General features: G+C 40.2%; 1 protein-coding gene across 3 annotated transcripts in view; it reads left to right on the top strand.

The window, feature by feature from the left end:
• QPCT (glutaminyl-peptide cyclotransferase) overlaps positions 1-26,637 on the top strand; it is a 43,735-nt gene extending 17,098 nt beyond the window's left edge. Inside the window, exons 1-8 of one of the 3 annotated variants that reach the window (XM_017647132.3) lie at positions 1,558-2,080; positions 6,733-6,847; positions 9,576-9,722; positions 15,333-15,611; positions 20,481-20,657; positions 22,582-22,681; positions 24,961-25,077; positions 26,014-26,637. In XM_017647132.3, coding sequence (XP_017502621.2) covers positions 9,648-9,722; positions 15,333-15,611; positions 20,481-20,657; positions 22,582-22,681; positions 24,961-25,077; positions 26,014-26,159 — 894 coding nt within the window. In that variant the 5' untranslated portion in view covers positions 1,558-2,080; positions 6,733-6,847; positions 9,576-9,647 and the 3' untranslated portion in view covers positions 26,160-26,637. Of the gene's footprint in view, positions 1-1,554; positions 2,081-6,732; positions 6,848-9,575; positions 9,723-15,332; positions 15,612-20,480; positions 20,658-22,581; positions 22,682-24,960; positions 25,078-26,013 lie in introns of those variants that run through there. The other 2 variants (XM_017647131.3, XM_073214286.1) reach the window with 2 other exon arrangements.
• Positions 26,638-27,730: the final 1,093 nt, after the last annotated feature.

Raw genomic sequence — 27,730 nt, 5'->3', positions numbered from 1 at the left:
CATTTGTAGTGGATACAGAGACATACTGATGAGGGAAGCCCTCTGCAGCAGCTGCTGACAGTTGGCAGACATCCTCTAGCTGTTAGTTCCTTTGTCTGCAGAGAGCTGCTTGCAGGAAGTCACCCTGTGAGGTGGGGGTATAGAACCCCAGCCATTTTGGCTTCACTGCACCGCAACTCTGACAGGTGATTTCAGCTACCAGGCCTCCCCTGGGGTTGGGTGAGGCTGTGGAGTAGGGGGGCATTTCCCTGCTCACTTTTCCCTTGGCTCTGTCCCAATCCTCCCTCTCCCTCCCTCAGGGGTTTGTCCCAAGTGTACATTCTGAGAGCTAAACTCTGTCTCAGAATCTGCTTCCTGCAGATCCCAAATGGCAACAGCATCTTACTGACTTAAATATAACCAGAATTGGATAAAATTGAAGAACTCTAGAGAATGGCAAATTCTCATAAAATTATGTGTTAACATTTTAACTCAAGCATTTCCTTATTTCTTATTGTGAACTGCTTATACTTGGCATGATATTATCTTCAACATTTTGGTTCATATAGGTTTGCTATTTCCACTTCCCTTTCTTATAGGAATCATATTGTGAAAGGTTGGCCTAAGCAACAAGAGAGGAGACATACTGGGAGATGTGACTGTGGTTTTGTTCTGAATATTGTACCAGTAGAAAAATCTTAAGTGGTCCCATTATCAGATGAACTGAACACAAATATCATAAAGAAGCAATTTAATTTTAAGACTGAAGATTTAAATTGTCACTCAAAACTCTCAGACATGAATAGGATTAGTAATTTTGGACATCAGGAAAGTAGGTACTTTCATCCAGTCTTCCCAGTAGCTCCAGAGGAAGGCAGAACAGTGTATTCCCAGGCTTGTCCTCTGTCTTTAACTCACCTTACAGCCACGCTTAAGAAGATAGAGGGGGTGACCTTCTGGCAGACTTCTTTACCTTCAGATTTCTGCTGAGAAGCGGATCAGTTTCAATGTCCTCGGTCTGATTGTTTGGGGATCTATATGTTACTAGGAGACGACTTAGAGGCCACCACCGATTCTCACTATGGAAGAAAGAGGATGGTGAAGTAATCGTCATGACCAAGACTAGAAACCTGAAGACGAAACTGAGTTTCGTTTTATTTTTTCCTAGGATTATCTTGAAAACTGTGATTTTTGATATTACAAAGTAAATACAATTATATGTAGCTTTTCCTTTTGGGGTCATACATTGGAGAAGATGATTGCCTAAAGAACCACTGTGGACACTTTAGATTTCATTTATTTCAGATGTTTACTTCAACCATACTTCTCAGTTTGGGAGTATAACAGTGTCTTCTATAAAGCAAGATAACTATTTGTCAGAAAAAAGAGAAAAGATATGATAGGCTATTATAAATGAAATACTTTTGAGGGTTCCAGTTCAGGCATTGTACAGGGGAGGCTCCGTTTTCTCATCTGGAAATGGATTAATACCTAACTCACATGGTTGTTAAGATTAAATAAGGGAACATCAGAAAAACACCTAGGACAGAGTTTGGTACAGAAATACTCAGTAAATGTCAATTCCCTGTCCATCCTTTCTTAATGAGCTGTGGGAAAACGCTCCAAAGTTCCACAAGGTCTGATGAACGCTCCTTGCCCTTCCTATTTCCTAGTTTTGACATTGGAGATCATAGAAATGCCTCTTTCTTCCTTTCTTCCTCTCCAACACAAGGAAGTGGTCGTCTCTGTTCTCTTGGGTTCGGAAGCTTGTGCCTCCCAGGATAGCCCAGCCCTGGGTTGCAAATCGTGGGGGAGGAGAGCTGCGGATTCGGCCTGCGCAGCGCAGTGGGGAGGCGACCGCCCGGCGATGGGGAGGCGGGCGCAGTCGACCCAAGGGTGGAGAAGGGGGAAGGCGAAGGACGCGCGTTCCCGGGCTCGTGACCGCTGGCGGCCCGGGTAACCCGGGCCCAGACAGGCGGAGATGGCAGGCGGAGGGGACCGGCGTGTCTTGGGCACCCTCCACCTGCTGCTGCTGGTGGCCGTCCTGCCCCTGGCGGCCCGGGGTGTCAGTCGGGGCGCCGCAGCCTGGACCGAGGAGAAGGTGAGGGGCTGCTGCTGCGCGAGGGTACCTGGGCGCGTCTTGCCGGGTGCGCGGACCCCGGGCCGGGCGAGCCCCACCTAGGCAGCGTGGGAGGCGGGGCAGCCGTCCCAGCCCCTGGCGCCCGCTGGAGTGGGGTCTCTGAGTCCTGGTCAGGCTGCCTCGCTGGCCTCCGGGCTATCCCGGAGACGTCCCGGGAGCAGGGTGATGTTACCAGCCTCCCCTCGGCTACGGTCTGATGCGGGTGCTGAGAAGCACAGGAAGTGTGTCCGGCGGCGGCGGCCAAGCAGGGAGGTGAGCGCGCATCGCTGCGTCACCGCCCACTTGACCCGAGAGGCCGGCGGTCTCCGTGCTCCGGGCAACTGGGGTACCCGGCGCGCCCGGGGGTGTGCCCTCGACTCCCCCACCGCTGCATCCAAGGACGCCCTTGGGACGTTGGCGTTTCCATGCAGTCTCTGGATGGACCAGTGCTGTTTCTCTTTTCGGGTTTTTAAGGGGAGCAACTCCAACCAAGGACCCGCTTAACTTTACAATTTTTTTTTCTTGAAAGAATATAGTGCAGTTGTCAGAGAATTGCATCTTATTGTAGGTGGAAGTTTCACATAAGGAACTTAGGATAAACGTGATTTGCAAGTTCCTTCTGAGGGAAGTAAATAGGTTCACAATAATTTCTTTCTCTTGTGTAACAATTTTGAAATCATGAAATTGTTAGAGACTTACACAAATATTAACGGCATTGGGGGTGAAATGGTATGCTTTAAAGATACAAAGAAAATCAGCAACGAACCTAAAGGGATAAAAACTTTAACAGTGTTGCTAAACAGACCTTTAAATGCTTATAGTATGCCTGTATTCACGGGTAAGTTTGGGGCCCGCGGGGGAAGGCCCAGGCCCTGTGTTGGCTCACACGGCCGTTCCCTCTGGCCACATACACACGGATATGAACGGTCCACTTCAGGTCTCTGGGTTACACTTAATGAGCTTCACCATCCAGGGGGCCAAACGGGCTCCCACTTACACCCAGGGACCACCAGCCACAGGGAACCTGGTGAGGATGTGGGAGTTCAGCTCAAGAGCAACTTCATTTTAAGAAAAACAATTTCCCATGGAGTTACACAACTTCCGTAGAAGTAATATCCATTAAGGAACTTTGAGTTAGATACTTATATCCTCTCCTTCACTTCTCTGTGTATACCTTCCCAGTCAGAAGTTGGGAAGGGGCATTAGGAAACAGAATGTGGAGTCACACAAATGTGTGTTTCTGATACATCTAAATAGGTGGGAATATGGAAGATGGGAGCTGTTAGTTGGAGCTGCTCTTAAAGGAATCATTGTAGGCAGGATGTGTTTGTGGGTGGGAGAAGGTTCTGGATTCTTAAAATGTTTTAAACTAATGAGAATCTAACTTTTGGAAATGTCTTTTGAAGCATGAATCCATTTTGATTTAAAAAAATCTTCTAATCACTGTACTGTTGGGACACTGGATGCTTTTAAATAGTGTAACAAATGAAGCAAATGACCTACATCAGCCGTGACAGTTCCCGATCTGTGGGCCTTCATAAAGGCCTGCAGGTGGCCAGTGCAGTTCGTAATCTGGGTAATGAATGAGTCCATACTAAAACATGTCATCCTGTCCTGTATGGCATTTCATTATTTTTATCATGTGAAGTGTGCCCTTGGTACACTAGTCTGCTGAAAGGTGAGGTGTGGTAAAGAAAACAATGATTCTGAAATCCATTTTCTTTGTTTTGAAATAAAGGTGTGTTTCTTTCAGTGGCATCTAATATGTAAAAACAGTTCAACCCTAGTTTATGGTTGTGTTCAGAAGATTGTGATTTGGTTACCTGAAACCTGCAAACAATTTTCCCATGGAAGCAATGTTATAAGTTGTTAGCTTTGCAGGTGGGCCGAGAAGTATCTATTTAGGGGCATTGCATCTGGCTATTAGGAATCATATGTGTGTGTGTGCGTGTGTGTGTGTGTGTGTGTGTGTATGTATCACTTGAACCTCATAGTGACCCTGTGAACAGAGGGTGTTTATCCCCAATTTTCAGATGAGGAAACATGACCATAACATCAGCAAATTGAAGAGACTTCCTCTTTCCTCCTCTACCTCTTCTCTTAGGTAGATGCATCCTGGCTGAAGAGGTTCAGGCAGCGGCGCCCAGATAGTGAAGGAGTATAGCGCTGGTGGGAGGGTTGGAGGGCCAGAAGAAGAGCTTACTTTCCCCTTTCTTGGTCAACTTTGACCCTAAATGGAGTTCCAAATAGGAATTTTTTTTGGAAACTTCTCTTTTCTCATTCCTTTTTGCCTCCTTGATCTCCATCATAGATTCTCTGGGCATTTGATCCATATTCCAAGATGACTTCTCCCAAATCATGCACCCCTTGATCCCCAATTTTATTTCTTTGGTACAAATCCGTACCTTCAGGACAAACATATCAGCCAGTTGTTAAAAGAACTCTCATTAAATAAGTCCTCCTTTAGGCTTTTAAAAGAACTCAATATCAACAATCCTTGTCAAACACTTGCTTGGCACAGTGGCTGGCATATAGTAAATTCTTAATAAAGGTTAATTTTTTATTTTTAAAATAAACACACATGAATATTTATTCCATGTTAGAGATATGCTGCATAAATTGTTTTATATCTTGCTATGTTGCTTAATTGTATAGTGTATTTCCTTGAGCCAATAAAATGCATTGAAAGCATCATTTGATGACTGTAAAATCAGCATCATTCCATAATATAACTACCCCTTTAATGTTGGATATTTAGAGTGTTTCTAAATTTTGTCATAAAGCTAGAACCCAATGTATTTTAATGGTAGAATCTTTCTTTATTGTAACAAAAGTGAGGTAGAAAAATTTAAGTCATATCGGGGATGGAGAGGCAGATTTTTTAAAGCAGAGGAACTGTATATAGTAAAGTTCTCTTTACATAGGAATCTTCCTTTAGAATCAGCTTTGGCAAATTGTTACTACGCTCTTCACCATTTCACATTCTTCTGTTTCTGGAACCACATGTATTCTAAAAGTCCTCAGGGTTCCCCTCTTCCATAGTTCTAAATGTCCTTAGCCAACACCCCCCACCCCTCCCTAACATACACACACACCTGCCATGATTCTTACGGAAGCAGCAATGAAGACTTCAAGGCAGGGACAGGGAGGTCAGTGGTAAGCTGGGTATTGGGGGAAAAGACAAAATGTCCCATATTTGAGCTTCTACCATCTGGCATGGTAGTGCTATAATGTCCACTTTACAGATAAGGGAGCTTTTCCTAGTTACAGGTTGTAAATGAGAGAGCCAGGATTTGACCCTACACTGATGTGTTCAAAGTCTCTACTGCTTTGCTTGTTCAATATGTGCTTGCATTGAAAAAAGACAGAACTTCATCTTCAGTTCCCAACTCTCCCACAACTGCACTTGTAATGTCAGTGGTATCTGGTACACATGATTCAGTAAATACTGGCTGGGTTGAATTTGCACATAGACACAAATGTTAATCTGAGTGCTGTCTAGGAGATGCTCATAATGGGATGGGAAATGGAATTAGATTGGCTGCACTTCTGTAATGACTCCCCCTTTAATTCAATGGTTTGGGACCTCAAATCCCTTGGCCAGCTGGGCCAGCTCTACAGATTATGTAAGTAAAACCCTCTTTGGCCTGGCATGGTGTGATTAACTTAGAGGGGATGCTTAAGGATATCTGGTTCACACTTTTTAGCTGAAAGATTCTTGTCACCAAAGGAGACTTATTGTCCTTTCTGCCTGGATGAAAAGACAAGGCAGGGGCTGTAATAGAGACTCATTCCTCTGAGAATGCCTGTACCAATAGAAAGTTGTCAACGTGCATTTTAACTGAAATAAACTGAACAATCTGGGTTTTGCATTTAACACTGAGCTCAACACTATTTTTGCCTTATTTACTTTTCCTCATGCTGAAGCCCAGGCTTTCTCTCCAGGTTTCTCCTCTTACTGATCCCTCTCATCTCCTCAGAGATTTTTATATTTATCAAGTTCTGCAAGTAAAGCCCCATAAAAGTCAAATTGATGACATTTAAGTTGGAAAACTCAAGTGCTTTTCCATTCAGGGCTTTAATGAATAGAAAGGCTTAATTAATTAACCGAGTGTGGTTGTTTCCCCTTCTCCATCCTTTCCTGACTTATTTCTGTGATTTCACAGGGGCATCCCTACTCCCAGGGAGGCAGGGAGAGGGTGGGCTCTTTACTGAAGCATGTTAATTAAATGATTGAGCCCAGGAGACTGAGAGACAATACATGTTAAGTCTCTGTCTTCAGGAATGTCAGTGGGCCTGTCCACTATACTTTCCCTTTATTCATCCATTAAGCGTTTTTAGGTGCTATTTGCCAACTTTGTTGCACCTTCTCTATCACTATATTGTGTTTCAGCTAGAAATGCTGGAGGGTTGTTTATTTTGATCCTATTTTTTCTCTAATGTCTTCAGAACTCTTTCAAGCCTCTATAAATCACCCATTTAAATGTGATTTAAACTTGATTTCCTTTCACTGTGGACATGAAGGACCTCATCCACAGTGACCAGGTAGGCTCTGAGTCGGAGTAATGGACAGTAAATAGAAAAAGAGCCACTGGTCAAACAGCCTTTGACCCCAGAGTTCTTCATTTTCCCAGTGACTGTCCTGGGCCAGTCCAACTCTAAATCATCAGAAGCATCGACTGTCAGAAACTCAAAAAGAGCAAAGACCACCAACATTGACCCACAGCACTTCGTGGCCCTGCACAGCAGGTAACCCCCACTGTCTCTCCTGTCTCATTGCTTGTACACTCAACTGATTTGATATTTCTGATGGCAAAAATGCCCATTTTACTTTAGTATTATGTAAATACAGTCTTAGTGAAGATAGTTTCAGAAAGATAGTTCATCTCCTGTTTCCTTATTTGATGAGTTCACCCAGTATTTACTGAGTGTTCGATATGAGCTGGGCACTGTGTAGCTCTGGAGAGAGAATGGGAAATAAGAGAGAGTTTCTGCCCTCATGATGCTGACACCCTGTATGAAATTAGACCTTAAACAAATAAACACACATGTAAGTGACCTCCAAGCTACAACCTGAAATGAGAGAGAGTTAGTCAGGTGAAGAGGAAGGCAAAAGCCCTCAAGCTAGAAGCCTCCCATCTCCCAGCAGATGCAAAGGCCCCATCTGGGCAGAGCCTCAAACCCTGCTCTGGGGCCTGGAAGGGTGCTGGGCTGACAGAAGCATGGTGCGCTGGGGCAAGAGGCCCTGCATGGGGCTTGTGAGGCAACAGGAGAGACCAAACAGGCTCTTGTGGGTCAGGTTAAGTAATAATTAACCATGTAAGTCTTCTGACTTCTTGCCTCAGGTTTCTTTTTTTCTCTTCTCATGTTTTTATTGTTTTATCTTTTATCTTTAGCTTTCTTCACAAACATATATGTGAGAGTTAGCCTGGACTTAGATTCTGGAGATACCGAGGAATTTAAAGGCTACAGCGACAAGTTCATCAAGGAAATATTTTTAAAAAATGTATTATCAGTAACCAAAGACAAACTTGGAGATGTTTGGGCACAGCATCAACATTTGGGAGTAAATGGGAAGTGCGTGGATGAAGCAGAAGGCAGAGCAGAACTAGTGTAGGATTGGAAATCCATCGAGCCAGTATTTTTTCATGGAATTACCCATAACTCTCCTGTGAACTCTAGAAAATCAGGTTTTTATGAACCTCAATTTCCACTGACAGAAATCAAGAAGGTTGGACTAAATCATCTGTCAGTGGCCTTTCCTTCCCTAAATTCTATACCTCTTTCATGTTTGATAGTAGGTAGTGAACTAAAACTTACTGAATATTTACTTTATTACTATTAGCCTAAGAGATAGGTGTTATTACCTCCATTTCACAGATAAAGAAATTGAGCCTTAATGAGCTTAAGTAACCTCACCAGAGGTACAGCTAATAGGTGGGGTGAGGAAGACTGTGTGAGAAGCTGAGTTGGGAGAGTCTCTTTGAACCCACAGCCCATGCTCTTTGCGTGATAGTATCAGAGAGTATCACTGAGACATATCAAGATATAGATGAGTGTAACTAACTTGGCAATAAGCATTCTCTAATTTCAAAGTTTCTCACCAGCCACATGGAGTGTTTACATGGAGTGAGAATACCTATGTCATTGCTTAGACATATTCAGCTAATACTGGTCCTGGAAAAAACTGTAAAAATAGACACAGCCCCCCAATTTCTGGTTGCATCCAAAGAACTTGATATCCTGTATTACCTCCATCATTCTCCTTGGGGAAGAAATCATCTGGTTTATCACCCACTTCCCTGTGGGAGGAGTAACACATTCAGTCATTGTGTGCCTGACAAACCTGTAATGAATAAAAATAATCATTACTAGTATCATAAGAAAATACAGCATGTGTAAAGTAATATCCAAAATACAAATTTGAGTGTTATGTTTATTTAGCTGTTTAAGTTCAGTTCCCTTAACCAATATGTAAGTGTACCTAAGAGTGTGAGAATTATTAGAATATTACAGTAATTTTAGCTGACCATGAAAAGTGTACTATTTCGTGTGCTATAGGATCATCAAGCTCGGATGGAAGGAATTGCAACAATCATCTAGGTTAGAGCTCTTCAACAGAAATATACAAAAAGAAGCACATATGTACTTTAAAATTTTTAGTAGCTACATTAAAAAAGGAAAAATCAATAGGTGAAATTAATTTTAATAATATATAATTCAGTATTTCAAAAATTATCATTTCAACAAGTGCTCACTATAAAATTATTAATGAGCTATTTTACATTTTTTCGTAGGAAGTCTTTGAAATCTGGTATGTATGCTTAAACATACTTAAAGCACAATTCAGTTTGACTAAGTACATTTCAGGAACTTCGTAGTCACACGTGGTGAGTGGTTTCCATATTGGTCAGTGCAGAGGTAGCTCAAATTCCTTTATCAGTTTTTTTGAGAGGAGTGGGAAGTTAAGGGACCTGCCCAAGGTCATGCAACCTACCAGTAGCTGTAAAAGCGTAGAATCTAACTTCTCTGATGCTAAGATAGTGCTAATTCTGTAAACCACATTGCCTGTTATAATGCAATTATGCTAACAAAGTATTGTTTGTTGGCTGCAGTTTTTAAATACTGGGTTTTCTTAAGAACAGGAGATAAATAATTGATATCTTTAAACCTTAGTTTTACAAAGTGGTTGTACTAAAAAATCATTAAAAATTAACACAGGAAGTAAGTTCTCAGGTTCAAACATTCTCAGGTTCAAAGCATTCTATTAACTTTGTAAAAAAAGCCCCCAAAACAGATTAACTTTCTAGATCTAAGGGGGGTAGTTTTGAAATTGAGTATTAGTTTACTTTGCATGACAAAAGAGCTATTCCTTTATTTCGAGGTTCAAAGCAAATAGTTTTCTATTGCAAATGTCTCAGGATGAGTCTTAAACATATCATGAAATGATAGTTAAATAATCTTATTTAATCCTCAGAATTATCACCAGCCGGCCGTTTTGAATTCATCGTCTCTTCGCAAAGTGGCAGAAGGCACCAGTGTTTCTGAAATGTGGCAAAATGACTTACGACCTTTGCTGATAGAGCGGTATCCGGGATCCCCTGGAAGCTATGTTGCTCGCCAGGTGAGAGCAGCTCACAGACTTCAAGGTCACTGAATGCTTGGCATTCACGTGAACGAGAATGTTACGTCTCAAATTTTGAGTTGTCTCCTATTCTGATCTGTCATCTCATTTTTTTATTCACCAAAAGAGCAAGAGAGAAAACCAAGCAACTGAGAGAAAATGCTCTGAATTAAGTGATATATGCTAATCTAAATCAATTTAGGTGTGACATTTCTGTAGGGGTACAACATCAGACAGGGTGCTAAGTATTCAAATCTTGATCATGTCTCTATCACAGTCCCCAGCACCAAAACCAAGTTTCTTGGGTCCTAAATGCCCAATATCAATAGCCTTAGACCATTCTTGCTTGACAGCTTTGGGCCAAGGGTAAGTTACTCTCCTATCAGGCCTCCATTCTCCTGTGGGAAATAGTATCCTCCCTGGAAGAGAGTCAAGATCAGTGATAAGCTACTTTCTTCTATAGTGCTTCTCAAACTTCAGTCCCTGATCTATGGTAAAAAAAAAAAAAAAAATTATGTTTCATACACACAAACAAAGAAAAGTTTAAGTGGTGCAAAAGTTTCATGAGAAAAGATAAAAAACCTCTCTGTTATTACCTGCAGTTTAGTCTGATATTGTTAATTCTATTTTACTGTTTTTTTAAAAATGCTGGTCATGACCCAATGAACTGATTTAAAGACCCACTGGTTTTACCACTGTGGTTTGAAAGACACCACTATAGAGGGTAGATTAAGCCATAAAGTGGGATAGACCTGGAATGTCTCTTTGCCTCCTCAGTGCCAGTCTTTCTAAGCACTCTGAAACCCCAGCTCTGAATGGCTGTTTTTCAAACTAGCTCCATTTCAAGAGGCAGCTTGGGAAGGTATGGGAGAGACCGGCCCCTCATCTCCTCCACTGAGTGTACTCCACCTGCCTAGTTGTTCAGGCCCTGAGACACCCCCCCTGCTGTAACACAGTGACACCTCCAAGGCCCGGTGGCACAGCTGTTGGGCTCTTCCCTTCTCCCCAGTATATGGCTTCTGCCCCTCAAGTCTAGCCCAGATGGTCACTGTCTGTGGCCCCATTCACCCCTTGTCTTCCATCCAAACAGCTCCTACTTCTCCTAAGGAATTAGATGGTGGAAACCCAAAGAGCACCTCAGTTCTTTCTAACCTTTAGGCAGAGTGAGAAATAATGATGCTGCTGACTTTCATGGAGGAGGTATTTCAGTGATTTCTACCTGAGGTAGGAATAAAAAATAAATTAAAAACTGGAGGATTAAGTTTTTAGGCCAGGTTCTTTTCAGAGATCCTTGCACGGGTCCTCTCATTCAGTTCTTGCAGTGCCACCACCTGGGTACTATTATTATCCTAATGCTACAGATTTAAAGAGATCTGAGGTTTAGGTATATGAATGAACTTCTTCAAGGTCACACACATAGAAGTGAGGATGTGGACTCAAATCTGCTTGACTTCCCCATCCTCTCGCTGGAGCGCAGTGACTGGGAGGAACCAACCAGCTTTAGCATGTGCTCACAAATGTCTTCTGTGTCCAAGGTGGAGAGTGAGATGCTTACCACTCATTTCCATGATACTCCCTAAGCCCATCTCCCAAGCATTTTCTTAAAAGAAGCTCAGGGCACACTTACTGGGCTTTCCAAAACCCTCAATTCCTCATCAGAAAAAATGCAGCTTTTAATACTCATACAACTGGACCTTTTTCATTTCCCCACACCATTTGATCAGAAGGCCATATACATCCAGACACATACATGCATATTTCAGACCTGAGTTTCCTTGCCTGCATGCTCTAGAAGTCTGTAAATACAACAGATACTGGTGTTTTGATCTTTATTTAGCTTCAACAGAATAGATGGCATAAATAATATGCACAGATATACTATTGTGATTCGCAAATTCTATATTCACTGAAAACTGTTACTGAACCTGTAATGTCATTTTCCATGTCCTCTGGGGGTGGAGGCAAATGAGAAATCTATTGACAGCATTTTGGAATGTGTTGGGGCCTGTGGCTGGGCTGCTGATGCATGGTCTGGCTGACACGGCAGTAGTCCTAACAGGATGGTTGTGTTAGAAATCGTACAAAAAAGACTCAATTTTAAAATTTTTTGAGGAGAAAATCACCATGAAGTTTTAGAGAGCTGTCCCCCAAGCTGTGGATGATAAAGAGTTTCCACTTTTGAAGGTGAGGTGGATGACATTGAGTCATTCTGAGGTAACTACCCTAATGGCCTGAATTTGACTAGGACGAGTACCTTTCATGCAGAACTAAGTTTTAAAAGAAATGGTGTAAAATGTATTTTTTCTCCCCAGGCCTTTTGGAGCACTGAATCAGATGGATGTTTTATAAATTATGGAATTTCATGGTTATAACTAGAGAAAACTCTCAAATAAAAAAAAATGCAGGCTTGATATAAATTGGTGAAGTTAACTTTTGCAGTTATGAATAAAATGTGCATTGCTATAGATTCTCTTTCAGACAATAATATGGGAACAATTTCCCATAGTCTCTGTTTTTATTGTCTTTGATCAATAAGCCTTAAGATGCCTATTGGATTTTTAGCATATATTTATTTGAGGAGTTAATTTATTTAATAAATAATTTGAAGGCATGAAATTTTTGGGTATTTTAGTGATTTCTACCTGAGATAGGAATAAAAAATAAATCAAAAAAAGGTGGATGAAGTCTTACTGAGGAACAAGCCAAAAACTGTCTAAAAGAGGCAAAACTTAGGGGCTAAAATAATCTATAGATGCACAGTGCATCTGAGAAGCTGAAGCTGGGCTACTTCAGTGGAAGGTTTGTGTGTCTCTGAGTGGAGGGTCCTGGGTGGAGCTGGAGACACTGATATGTGAAACATCCAGAAAAGAGGAGATACCTCAAGGCCCCCCGGGCAGAATTCAGCATCCTGACAATGGTGTGTTTGCAGACTTGGTACAAATACTGCAGGACCTGTTTCCTGCAAACAAAACTGGCCTGCCAATGTCATGTTTCTCGGAACCTGGAAATGAGAGTTTACATTGAATTAAATTAGACCCAGGATCATTCACTAATGTTAACCTAAAATCCCCTGGGCCTTCCCCACCAGGAAGTAGAATGTCGTATTTACCTCTATTTTTTTTCTCTCTTCCTCTCTCACTGTCTGCCTCTCTCTCTCCGGGTCTCCACCTTTATCTTTGTAACTTTTTCTTTTTTTCTGTGCTCTGTTTCCATCTATCTCTGTCTTCATATCTCTGTCTTCATCTATCCATCTCTCTCGCTCTCTACTTACCCCTTCCCCACTTTAAAAAATAGATGTATAATAATCCCCAAGCAGCCTATATTCTAAATTGTATTTAGCATGCTTACGAGACCCAGACATTTACTCCCTGAATTAGGTAAGCCCAGCTGATTTTGATGTCCCCCCACAGCCAAGCACTCCCTGCTACCAGTGAGAAAAGCAGTTTTTGGAGCCTACTGCAGAGAATTGTAGACAATGCCTGAGAACCAACAGCACAGTAAGAGGTACTGATGACCTAACTAGATTATGTAGCCAATTTGTTGAAATTTGTTGCTAAGATAAATAAAAAAAGTTTATACCGAATAAAAAAAAAGTTACTTCAGGGAGTTCTCTTGGAGTATTTGCTGAAGATTTTATGGATTTTAACATCAACATGAATATCAGGAATTTTGGCTTCAACCTGTTAAATAGTTGAGCACGAGTTTGTGTGCCAGACTTCTGCTGGGCAAAGCTCACAGGTATGTTTTTTAGATTTCAGTTCATTTTGCAAGCATGTAGGCTGCTGTTGGTATTGGAGGAGTTCATCATCTGGATACCAGATGTTCTGGAGTATATGCCTCTTTTTTAAGATGACCCCTTTCATGGAAAAAATTTTTTCCCCTCAAGTCTGAAATAAGTCCCTGATAACTTATTTTTATATTCTATGGAAAGCTTGTCTTTGATGCACAATGATTTCCTTCTCTTCAAACTACTAATGTTTGATCTCATATCATTTTATATCTTCTCACTGAGAATAACTCATTAGTTATGACCAACCCATATTACTGATAACCCACTGTGAGCAAAGCTGAGTAGCAAGAGCTGTGGAGAATAACAGAACAAATGAGATATGAATGATTTCAAAAGGTTATAAACATTTCTTTTTATTATATGAAAAGACAACTCATAAGTGTGTGATAACAAAGGTAAGGGGCCATGTGTACATGCTACATAGGCCAAAGTCCACCTCACTACAAAAAGCAAAGCGTGAATAGCTGGGGAACTGTCTCTTTATGGGCTTTTGCAGGATTGACTGTGGAATCACTGTCTTCCCTCTAGTTTAGTTCTCCTCTTTCTGGAACCTTCCTGCCACAGTTTTTCCAAGTCCTTGCCTACGTGTCGTGTCACATTAGCTAGGGCAGGCCACACAGGACTTTTCCGTGAGGGAAAAGAACTATCCCATTCTTTTCCTGTATTAAAAGCAATTAATCTATCACCTCACAGTCCATTCCTACTGGATGTTAATTGAAGAACAAATTGCTAGTTATGTTGATGGTTAGTTGTCTTTTGACTCTTAAAAAATCCTTTAAGCCAACTTGCAAAGGTATATATAATATTTCAAAGTAAAAAAATGAAACTTAGAAAAATAAGGCAAAGGGAAAATAAAGATAGGAAAGGCCAAATGGAACAGCAGTGAACTTACCTATAACTTCTCACAGTAAATCTAGACTCTTAAAGAAGACACTTCCAATCCCTGAAGTGTGTTTCTTTTCCATATGCTGCTTTTTCCTACCAGTCACCATATTGTTCATAAGGCACAAGGTGATCAGGAGAGATGGGAGAAGAAAATCTTTTCAATTTTTACCAGCATTTGTAGTGGGTCTGGACTCCCCTGGGGTGCAGAAGGATAACTACTTGTTATGTCATTATGGTTCAGATTTGCTTTTTGATTCTTAGAGTGGGCAGGACCTCAGGTGTCCTCCAACCATCCCCTTGTTGTGGGACTACATTATTCTACATTATCCTAGGAAGGTGAGCAGCAGTATCTTTTGTTTGTATATACTTGGGAAAGAAGGGCTAACATTGGCAGTTCTTGTCCTCAAAGAGCTTAGAGTGAGAAAGTTGAGATCTTTAGGACCTTAGTATGTCTCATTTCCCAAACCTGTCTTCTTAGCCTCCAAGAAACATTGAAACTGGATGTTAATGCATGCTGAAATGGATCTGTATCTCCTGACAAGTAGAAATGTCCATGATACATTGTTAAGGGGCAGAGTAATGTGTAATGTAGGATTCTATCCCTATAAAAACATACATGCTTTGCCAAGTATATGTTTGCATGCTTGTATATGTTTGTATAAACAATGAGAATGGTGTGGAAAGACATACATCAGACTATTAGCATTGGTCAATATTAACAACTGGTTGGGACTGACTGTCAAGGTTAAGACCAGAGTGAGGGAGAAGAATAGCTTTTCCTTTAAACATTCTTGCTTTTAATTCAATAGCATGTATTGCATTTTTAACTTGAAAGGCATCATATTTAATTTAATTTAATTTAATTTAATTTAATTTAATTTAATTTAACAAATAGAACTGTCTGGATCTGAAATTTTGCCTTTTGTTTTGATCAGCACATCATGCAGAGAATTCAGAGACTTCAAGCTGACTGGGTCTTGGAAGTGGACACCTTCTTAAGTCAGACACCCTATGGGTACCGGTCTTTCTCAAATATCATCAGCACCCTCAATCCCACAGCTAAACGACACTTGGTCCTTGCCTGCCACTACGACTCCAAGTATTTTCCCCACTGGGACAGCAGGGTATTTGTGGGAGCCACTGACTCAGCTGTGCCATGTGCAATGATGTTGGAACTTGCCCGAGCCTTAGACAAGCGACTCCTCTCCCTGAAGGTATCTGTTTCCCTCTCATAGATTCCTGGGATTCAACACATTAGAAGGATAACACAGAGTGAATTGTAGAATCCTTGAGGGAGGGAAAAGGCTTACAGTACATGCAGACTTACAGTACATTTTGTAGTCATTTGTTGATATGAGGTTGAATGAATATTAATTGGGAGATTACATTATTTGAAATGTCAACCATGGGCAATAAACCAAAGATAAATGACAGTGAATTCATTAGTTGGCACCTGATTTCTTAGTTCTGAATACATATTAAATCAGATGCAACATTTCTTTGTGAAAAGTGACAAAGGTGGAAGGTTGGTACAGGCTTATGTTTGAGAACTACATTTACTTTTTCTTGTTTATAGAGCTGTGAGACATCACAACCTTCTCATCTGAGAGATGGTACTCTCAAGCTGGGTGGGGGGAGCAAGTTGCTACAAAGTGGTTCCGAAGCAGAAACTGGGTAATTCAGACTTCAAGATGAAAAGCATGAAGCAGAAATGCATTATTGTTATTATCTGTGAATCTCGGCTCAATTTTATGTAGCAGAGCAGAGCTTTTGTTATGTTCTCAGCTCAGAATACTTCTGGGACTCTCAGATGTTATTTCAGTCTCTGTGTTCTTAAGGGTATACTGGAAAAAAGTGCTAAGCTAGATGAAGACATATTGTTCAGGTATCAGTCATAACCAAGTAAACACAACCAAGCAAAACCAAAAAACTTTGTTCACAGGCCCCACATGCCTTTTTTTCCCCCTCAGAGCTTTGTGAAGGGGCCAGCCTTTGCTACAATGGGGGCAAAGAAGTAAAAGGTTTATCTTGTAATGGAAGTAATAGAGATATTTGGTTCTATTTTTGCTGGATATGCTGAACTTGAAAAAAGCAAGAGTTGTTTATAACCTCTCATATCCTTTTCACTGTTTTTTGGGGTGTGTTTTGTTTTCTGAACCTTCTATAATGTCTTTGCCTCATGCTCTGCTCTGCTTTTAAATAGCACCCTTTGCCAGCAGTCGGGGGAGGGAGTTCAGCAGCTGATGTAAAAGTTTAATTTTTCCTATTTGCATTCTAGTAAAGGACCTGAAATGAAATGCAGTATGACTTGAAGGCACGGTCTGGGTAGTAGGTGTGTTTTCTCCTGGTCAGCTCCTTTACCCTTTTCCATGCAGTGCATACCTGCTTTTGGTGACCAGAAATAGAAAGGGCTGAATGAGGATACCCATTAAAACAATACACATACGTTCTCTTCATTTTCCTTTCTAGTAGAGGTAAACAGTGATGTGGACAGTTAAACAAAGGACTAGTTTTGAATGCAAATGTTGAGAGTATCAGGTTTACTCTTCCAGTTACACTTTAACTAACTTTGTATTCAGGAATTCTTTTAAGTTCTTCAGCTGTCATGGATTGGGTAGGTGGTGGTAGAATGCAACCTGGGAGAGGACTAGATAGTAGACTGGATTATTTTTCCAATTCTTTGTAGCCCTCTGCCCTCTAGTAATAAGATTATACTTATACATTCACATCTTTTGCTTTGGAATTTGGTTATTTGACTTATCTTGGCTAATGAGATGCTAGAAGATGGCACAAACAGGGGCTGGAAATGTGCTTGAGCAATGGGCTTGCTCTCTTGTGCTGTGGCCGTCACCCTGAGAAGGGCATGCCCTGGCTGGCCTGCTGGTCCCAGGAGGAGGGTAAGAGACATGTGGAGCAGAGCCAACCTTGACAACTGCAGGGTGAAGCAAAGCTCCTCCAGCTATAACCATGCTTGATCAGTTGTCCCCTAGTTGACCTACAGACCAGGAGGGCACAATTGTTATTTTAAGACACTGACGTTGGGGAGATTTTGATATCTTATCCTTGTGGCATTAATTAATACTGCTTGGATGGGGCAAGACTGCAGATAACTCACAGACGATGTTAACAACCATAACTAGGCATTAATGGTTTACTATGAAAATGGAAGAGCTTCACAAATCAGGCCACACAGATTTTCCTAGCTCCAAGGTACTAGGCTGAGTTACTGGAAATTGAAGGCTACCAGTTATTTTCATGCCAATCCTGAGAAGAAGCAAAAGAGCAAGTTGCATCATAGGACTCAGGATCATCACCCATGAAAGTCTACTCCCGTCTAAATGGACTGATGCTGAGAACGGAGGGAAAGTAAATCATTGCACTGATCACTGACCAGAGTCGTCTTGTTGTTGACATTTCAGTGGAGCACCTGAATCTTCAAGCCTGCAGAATACGAAAAATCCCTCTCTTTGCTTCTGGCCTGGGTATGAGCAGCATGTCTCTCTGGTCCCAGGTCCTCTCATTCTGCTCCAGTTTGTGATTATGCTATTTGATTTGGAGCTAGAACTTTGGAACCAGTCGAAGCCCTTTAAACAACCAGAAACATCAAATGCCTCCACTGAAATGTGTATTTTACACCTTTTTCCAATGAGGAAATATGTCTGATTACTTAGTTCTTATTAAACCCTGAGAGCATATATATTGGCCAGACAGACACAGCCCATGTTTAATGCTGTCGGGAGTGCTGAGATGCTCAAAGGATGATAAACTGTCATTTTCCTGTGGTCTAATTTAGAAGAGATGTTAAGACAGTGGAAATGATTAACATACAAAGTTCTCTTTGTTTTCAGACGATAAAGGCACTTTTTTCCTTCTTAGGAAATTACCCTAAAGCCAAAGATTCATCTCTGATGAATCTAGGGAACATCTGTTAATGGGAGCCACAATATGAAGACAGAAGGTGAATGAGAAATGGCAAATGAGTAGAGAAGTCCCAGTCCCCAGAGAGAGGAGGAAATGAGCAGGCCAGTAATGCCCTGGCAAAACCCTGGAATGGCTCAGGGATTGGAGGGGATAGTGAGGAACGCAGAAGGGAGGCAGGGCTAGAGAGGAGAGTTTATAAGTCTGGATAAGGAGAATTTAGATTATATTATAGATTCCCTCCCAGTACCTGGCAGATAGGTGAAAGTACCACCTGTACCCTTGCAGATGACAGAATGTTTTTCTGGAGAAATTGAACCACAAAGGTTCTGGATATGGGGACTCCAGATACAGAGGAGGGCAGTCACGAGGTGCCTCATGGAAATCAAGGAGATTAGGTAAAAGTCTGCATATTGAACAGTAAGATTCCAACCTTTTCCCAGTGTCCAGCGGGAGAAAGGCAGCAAATAGGAATAAACCCACTGGATACCCATCAGATAGGAAACTGGAGGGTCCTTCTCTGAGGAATGTGAGCTACCTCATAGAAAAGACCCACAGACTGACATTTGGAGAACGTCAGTGAAAACACTGACAGTGCACCAGAGTGACGTGCAGTGAGGCCAGCCAATCTGTATCTCTAGTCAGTCTTTTAGCACCTTATTCTTTAATATGAATGAACACAAAAGATGGCCAGACATTTGAGGACAGTCTCCAGCATAAAAGAAGGCAAGCAAAACAAATACTACAGATTGAAAAATGAACTGGGACGAAATCAACTACAAGGAGCAGAAGATAACTTAAAGGACACTATTTTTAATATCCTTAGAGAGATAGGAGTTGTATCCATAACAGATTAAGAACACTTCACATTCAGTTCAGTCTCATGGGAGCGTATTCCTCTAGTATTATATTGGGAAAATTGTTGTATGTTTTTCTCCAGCCAGGTTCAATCGCAAGAACGTAGGCACGAGGGAGGCAAACAAAGTTGGACTGAAGGTTATGTTTCTGCCATGGGAGAGTGACTAAGGCAGAGAGAGGGACAAGGGAGTTGAGTGTGTATGTAAGGGAGTGATTAGATTGCTCAACTCTGGAATTTAAACTGAATATAGAGTGAAGTGAGGACATAATGAAGGACTGTGAAAAGGTGAATGATTCAGTAGATTAGGGATTCCAGTTGGGGTGAAGGATTGGGAAGGGTGAGAGTTGTCAGATAGTGGGGAGTATAAAATCAATCAGAATCCTACTCACACCTTTAAATTCCACTCAAACACCATCTTTTTCACAAAGTCTTCCTTGACACCCCGAGAATTGGACCTCACATTCTATCCAGTTACCAGAGGAGTTTTATGTTACTTATATCTGTGACCTTCAGCACATTTTGTCATGTTCATATTATTTGTTTATCTTTCCTCACCCAACTAAAGTGAAGGCTCTTTCAGGGGAGAAGCTTTAATTATTATTCTTTGTGTCTTTGTTGCATCCTAGGGCAAATCCTTTAGCCTAGACTCAATAAAAAAAAAATTGCAGACCTAAGTAAGGTGAGAGGTGAGAAAGGTTTGCAGTTGTTTCAGGCTGTGTTCTCCGGCATGCATGGGCTGATGTGGAGTTTAGCATTTAGGTCGTCCTGGGAGTTGGCCGGGGCTCATCACCTGTGACAGGGAGGGAGGAGAATTGGGAGTAGTTGGAGGGAGAAGTCAAACTGCCATGCAGGTTTAACAACAGCCTCAGCCAACTGCTGGGGAGCACTGGATGTGGAATGGCCCTTTAGAGCCCCTAGGACTGCTTAGATCAGTCATTGGATGTAGGGGCAGTCCCTAAAGGGACTGACAGCGGACAGCTTCCCTGGCTGTCCTTCTGAAAGGGAACCGGGTGGCATCATCTTGTGCACCATAGCAATTCCACAGTTGCGAAATTTTCTGAGGAGTACGAGAAAATACAATACTTCAGTTTTCAGAGGGAGTAGGAGAAGGTGAGTTTATACTGTAGGAAGTGGGATGATTTTTGGAGTGGAAGTGGTGCAAAATAAATTTGGTTATATTTTAATTCTCTTTGGTTTCTTCCTTTTCTTCATGGTACATCAGTCTTTTCGCTCAGCTGATAGGAAAGCATGCTATTTTTTAACCCTCACAGTGTTTTTGCCATATTTTCACTATTCCTTTTGCCAGAACACTTCAGACTCCAAGCTAGATGTCTCACTCCAGATGATTTTCTTCGATGGGGAAGAGGCTTTTCATCACTGGTCTCCTCATGATTCTCTATATGGGTCTCAGCACTTAGCTTCAAAGATGGCATCGACCCCACACCCACCTGGAGCAAGAGATACCAACCAACTGCACGGCATGGTTAGTTGGTAATTTCCATGAGCTGTAGCTGCAGGCTGTGCCTCAAAGGAAGCCGGAGCTAATGCCAGTTGAAGACCTAAGATTGCCATGGCATCCTTGGAGCGGAGTGTTTATAATAGAACATTCCTTGGCAGGCATTAGGTTTTTGAGGAATCCTAGAGCTAAAAAGAATGATTCTGGGTTAGAAGTTGTGCTCAACTGAGCTTAATTAAAATGATGTTTAAAAAAATCAGGTTAAGGAAACATCACATCTGTTTGGTCCAATTAGAGCACATTCCTCCAGTACTCTATAGGGGTGGAAAGAGAAAGTCCCTTTTTTTTGAGGCCTCTAAGATCCTGGGGAGGCTAGGGTCTTGGAAAGTGGGACCACAGTGGAACATAGTGTGGGGATGGGAATGGAGAATTGCCTCGGTGGTTTCAAGGCATTATAATGACTCCAAGTGTGTATGTGACATTTTTGACCTGGGGGTGGAGAAATTTTGATGCTGCCATAAAATCCTACTGTTATTACCAAGTAATGGGTGCAGCACATGACCCCATTTTCATCCCCATTCCTGGTCTGGACACATACTTCATCTGTAATCCTTCAGCCCACCTTGAATTCTGTCCCTACTCTGATTCTCTTCCCATATTTGACCTTCACTCAGTCTTGAGTCCTCACTGACCTTAGCTAGGAACCTCATGCTACTCTTGAGACTTTCTCTTGGACCTTTATCTGTCCTTGACCCTCACCAATCTGTGAACTGACAGCCTATTCCTAACCTCCTCCATTCATCCCTGTCCTTTCAAACTGACCTTCACCCTATGAGTCCACATGGCCACATTAAATGTCCTTTGTGACTCTAATACATCTCATGTTGGCATTCTCTCCATCCCCTTTCTGACTGGCAGCTCATAATGGGTCAAGGGAATATGCTCAGCACACTCATTCAGTCATTTGTGCCCACATGCAAAAAACATTTCAGAGGAGGAGGAGAGACCTGGTTGATCAGTAGGAGGAACAAAGTTACTTATTTGTCTGTCCACTATATGTATCCATAGTGATGGTTAAGACCATTTGTCCAGAAACAAAGTCTGAGTAACTTATCCAATCTTATGAATATACTCCCATTTCAAGCAACCCTAATTTTTTTCAGTAAATATATTTGTCATTCCTGAGTCAATAGATACATGTCTTTAGAATCACAGACTCTGAAAATATTTATCTACTCTGTGTCAAGATCTCTGCTCGACAATTACCTACACATGATCTCACTTACATAAATTAGGAGTTAATAATCTGGGCAGGGAGTAGTCTTCTGGGAGTGCTCAAGCTTTTTAATGTTTTATGGCTCAAATAAGTTAAGAAACACTGGGTTAATTACAGAAGTTTACAACCAGAAGGGACCTTTAGAGTTCAGCAAGTTTGAGCTTCTGGTTTGATGGAAAAGAAAATGGAGTCCCAGAGACATAAGATCACGTAGCTTCTAGTCAAGGAGTTTTTCTTATATGCTGCTTTGAGGAATGAATAATTACTATCCACTTAGTCTCTAATAGGCAGCTGTATCATTACAGACAAAGGATAAAATGGCTAATTAGAATGGAATAGAAGTTCAGACAGGCTTGAACTGCCATCAGAAAATAAACTTAAATCTATGAAATATTTATCCAAATGACCTTTTTCTAGTTTATCCTTAGTGATACCATTTTTGAATTACAGACACAAAGAATCTACACTTTGCCATTTGTCCACATTGTATAAAAAAGGTTTTAAAAGTTCTCCGTAATAATTAGCTTACAATTTTATTAAGTTCATTTGTATGACTCCCTAGCTTATTCTCAATGATTAAAATGCAGTTAGTCTTGACTGGTTGTTTTTTTCCATTGGTGAGTGTGGAATGTGTTTTGGTGACAGTGATTAAACAATATTTTTTCTCTCCCTTAGGATTTATTGGTCTTACTGGATTTAATTGGAGCTCCAAATCCCACATTTCCCAATTTTTTCCCAAACTCTGCCAGATGGTTTAGTAGGCTTCAAGCAATTGGTAAATATCATTGTTATTAAAGAGTTAAACCTGGATTCTTCCTACTGACAAACATTACATTAAAAAAAATCATAATTTGAGTATATGGTTTGAATATATAATGTACTTTTTTGGCTTGTTTTCTTGCTTTATTGATTAGTTTATTGTTCCTAGTCATCTATTTTAGTATGCCCAGTTTATGTTCCTGCATGAAACTGTATTTTGAAATGAAAACATAAAATACTACATTTCATATTTGCATGTCCTTAGAAATGGTTTGAAAATATTTTCCTGGAGTCTTGTTCAAGCATATGGAATGCATTTCTAGGGAAAACTTTACTTAGCAAAGCCTGTTGGCTAATGATGAATGTTATGTCCTTATAATGATACTGAAAGATATTTTTGAAGGTTTCTTGCTTTTCCATCTCAGTTTTTGTCATCTTCTGTTTTGTGCCTTATCCAGACGTGATTTTCCTTTACATCTAGTACAATCTCTGCCTATTTTCCAAAGGAGTAGGAGATTGGGATGCAAGGGGAAGCCAAGATCCTTTAAGCATCATTTAAGAGAAGGCTTAGTGTCAAATAAATATGAATAGACTAGGCCAGACCAGGTCAGGCCAGCCCAGGCAAAGAAACTAAGATAACTATGGCTCAAGAGAGAGGCTTGGAACTTGGAGAAGGAAAAGGAGAACTATTTTTCACACACACACACACACACAGACACACACACACACACACACACACACACACACACACACACACACACACACACACACACACACACACACACACACTTGGTGTCAGGGAGAGATGAAAATGAGGTAGATGAGGTAGACCTTTTTTTACAGAATCCAGGCCAGGAGGCCTGTTTTCAAGGCAAGAACTTCAGGCTTGAAATTCCTTACTAGCCATACAAACTTCTTAGAACAGGATGGAATTGTATTACTTCTAAGCAGTGGGAAAAGCATTGCCATCTCAACTCAAGCTTTTGCCATGAGCTCAGAATTTGCCAATATCCAGATCTAGAATAGTAAGAGAAACTTTTACCTGAACCTCAGATACTGGTCGTTAGCAAATTCCAATTCCTAGTTTGAAAGAATTGCCATTATGGCATCATTAACATAAGCTTCTTGGGCCTCTGCCTTGCAGGATGTTTTCTTACTTTGATGGTAGCCTCAAGAAATTGGGTTTGACCTTCTGTCAAAGATTTTATGTCCTTCTCTTATTTCCTCTACCAGAATGAACTTATATCAGTAACTTGCCCCTTAATGCAATTTTAACCCATTGCTGCCCCCATAAAGGTATTTACACTTAAAACCATATCTTTAATTGTATAAGGTAAAGGAGTCAAAAAAACAGATGGGAATATTGCTTTGGTAGTGGTAAGGGCCTTTCTCAATGTTCCTAAAATCATATTACATATGCCTGCTTACCACTTGGTCTAGTTTTACTCTTTAAATTAGTAATTAAAATAAAACCCACAACAATCCTAGGAAGTTTCATTCAGTTGTTTCATACTTTTTCTGTGCTCTCTTATTATTTTGTAACAGAATTCACGTTACATGTAACCATGGAACATGTGGGTTCTATGTTACAAGATGACAAAGAGTAACGGAATGCAGGCCAATGGTTCTCAGGCTGTAGTGTACATCAGAATCAACTGGAGGGCTTATTAAAACACAGATTGCTGGGCTCCACTCTCGGTTTCTGATTCAGTAGGTCTGAGGTGGGACCAGACAATTTGCATTTCGAATAAGTTTCCAGATGATGCTGATCACGCTGGTCAGAGACCACACTTCGAGAACCACTAGTGCAGGTCATAAGAGGATCTGTTTCCCATAGAGTGGCCACCCAGTGTACTTCATCCCCGTTCTAGTTGAGTATTGCTCCTCAAGAACCACATCTTCTCTTAAGGAATTCTGCATATAGGATCTTGGATCCGTAAGTGTAGCACCAATGTTCCCCCTGACAATTTTCCATTTTCCTCTAGTTTTCTCATTCTCTATTGTTCTACTGAGTGAGTTTCTACCTCTAAGGAGGTTCTCACCCATAAAGCTAGGACCATGTGTGATTCTTCTCTCCTCAGAACTACTCCAAAATATATTCATCTGCTTGTTCAGCCCAGATGAATATAGAGCCTCCTCTATTGCCATGGGTGTGGTTGTGCTCACTGCTGCATAATATTTTAAATTGCATAATATTTTAAAAACAATGGCCACAAGATTTCAAACTCCTTATGCATTCTGAATATTGATTGGATAAAAGGAGATACTCATCTGCTGTATTATTTTCATCTGCAGAACATGAACTCCATGAATTAGGTTTGCTCAAGGATCACTCTTGGGAGAGGCAGTATTTCCAGAATTCTGGTTATGGAGGTGTGATTCAGGATGACCATATTCCATTTTTAAGAAAAGGTAATGTCTATGTGTTTGTGTGTACATGTGCATGGACATGTGCAATTTTTACCTGCTGTATTTACTATATTTTATGTGCATTTGCAACAGTCTGGAAGGGTGAGCAACCACTAACTGTAATTAATTAATTAATTCAATCTCTACCGATCATCTCATGGCATCTATGTTTTTATGAAGGCCATTCCAAATCCTTGAGGACACCTTTATATTCTTCCCTACACTTAAAATACTTATGAAAGCTCATATTTCAATGACCTGCCTTTCTTTTCACAGAGTTAGACTGTATTCTTACACTTTGTGTAACTCTGGTGTTTTCTGATTAATAAGGAAGTAGTATCCTTGATGTCTATGGCAGAAGTCTAAGTCAGCCCAGGGACCTTGCTGTAATCTCCTAGTTGGTTTTCAGCTTTCACTCTTCCCCACATCTTTGCACAGCTTGCTTTCTCTTTTATAATAGCATGTCTCTATTTAAAATAAATTCTTCCTTCTCAAAGAGGCCACCCCTGGCTTTAAATACCCCTTTCTTGGCTTTTCTGCCCCTCATTCTCTATTCCCATACCATGTTTTATTATTCTTTATAAGCTTTATCACCTTCTAAAATTTTTTTTGTTTAGTTGCTTCTTTCTAAACTATTGGAATGTAAGCTCCAAATGAGCAGGGTTTTACCTTTTCACTGATGAGACCTCAATCCCTGGAATACAGACTGGTACATAGTAGGTGCTTTATAATTGTTTATGGAATTAATTAACATTTGTTTAATAAATGATTGACTTTAGAGTTCTGATCCCTGTACACAGGAAAGTCCACAGAAGATGAATTATCAGTTGTCTTTATATGGTACAGAGCTCCCATTCAGACTTCTGCTTGACAAATGACATGTTCAAGTTTACTCATTGGAAATATGCATTTACTTACATATTGGTTCTTTTTTATTAGGTGTCCCAATTTTGCATCTGATAACATTTCCTTTCCCTGAAGTCTGGCACACCATGGATGACAATGAAGAAAATTTGGATGTGATAACCATTGGCAACCTAAACAAAATCATACAAGTCTTTGTGTTAGAATATCTTCATTTGTAATATTCTGATTTAGATTATGGTAATTGTATCTAGTATCACATTAAAAAATCATGGCACAGTTTAAAATAAACTGGCTCTAGGCAAATGCTGTGTGGAAACTTTTATAGATTCATTCTTTTGGTATCTTTGGATATGTGATCAATAAATCATAGGTTTACATCATGTCCTAAATTGCTTATTAATTTTCGTTTAGGGATAAAGATTGGGAAATGTAAGGAAAACAGAAAAATAAATGTCTTTTAAAAACTCCTTTAGATAAGAAACTAAGATGTTAAATCAGATTCATATATTCAGTATCATGGTCTTCTAAATACTACTTAATTATGATGGTGATGTGCAATGTGTAGCCTTAGTTTTATTTTTTATACTTAGGAATCTATTGCATTTATCAAAACAGAGATGTGGTTTGAAAGCTTTCAAATATCTTCGAGAAATCTTTGTATCTTCTTTCTATGGAAATTAAATCCAAAATAAGTGTCATGCTGTAAATTTCTTTTTTTAAATATAGAAGTGAAAATTGTGTAATTTAAAGTATAGCTCAATTTTTACAGTTTTACAAATTTAACATTTTTATTATAAAAGTAATATAATTGGTAACAAAAGAAGAAAATGGAGAAAAGGAGAAATTATAATCCTATTACCTTATCAACATCACCATTCACACTTTAGTTTTTTCTGGCATATTTTCAATGCAGGCTTTTAAAATGGAATTCTAATCAAACAGTATCTACAATTTTTGTGGCCTTTTTTTCTGTCCAATTATATAATTACCATTTACTTGCTGTTTTGATCTTGGGTAGAGATGAAGACAGAAAAAGATGAGTGTGAACTCCAAAGTCAATATGAAGGTAACACAGTAGTAGAATAATAGTTACGATAATTTTTGTGTAGTGAAGTACATGGTATTCAAGTTTGGTTAATTACTTAAAGAAAGCATATTTCTTTCAGGAGATTCATGGAAGCAAAATTATTTACATTAGAAACACATAAGGGATTTACGGATTTTTCTTTAGCTATAGGAAATGATTATCTAGAAATACAAACTTGGTCAATTAAACAATTCGAAATTGTTCTTGCCATACACGTGAAGTTAGTTGGGACCACTGTTCTTATGTGCTCCCTGTTCTGAGCTGACATTTCATAAATACTCCCTAACCTATCGTGGTGGGGCCGGGGAGTATGAGACAGACACGTGGAGGGGGAAGCAATAGCAGCTTTCAGTTCAATGACAAAGGAACTTAATGGGAAAGGAATTTTACTTATTAAAACATATTTTCCAGGTAAAAAAAGAATAAATATAATTTTATGTATGTGACTGTACATAAATATATGAAAGAATAGCCAGAATTATATATAATCATATATGTAACATTATCTGTCTAATTTCATGTTGGTAAATCTTGCAGAATTAGATTTTTCTAGGGTTTCTTTTTATTTTACAAATATGCTCCTAACTTTATGTAAAGGGGTGTTGTGGCTTTGTCAGTTAATTAATATTATGAGCTAACACACTGAGTACTAACTCTGGGTCAGAGAGTGTCCTAAGTGCTTTATATGTATTTTCCAACTTA

Source organism: Manis javanica, chromosome 1 (assembly GCF_040802235.1).
Source record: "Manis javanica isolate MJ-LG chromosome 1, MJ_LKY, whole genome shotgun sequence".
NCBI classification, from domain to species: Eukaryota; Metazoa; Chordata; class Mammalia; order Pholidota; family Manidae; genus Manis; species Manis javanica.
The sequence above is the reverse complement of the archived record's forward strand: the minus strand, read 5'-3'. Positions and strand labels throughout refer to the sequence as shown.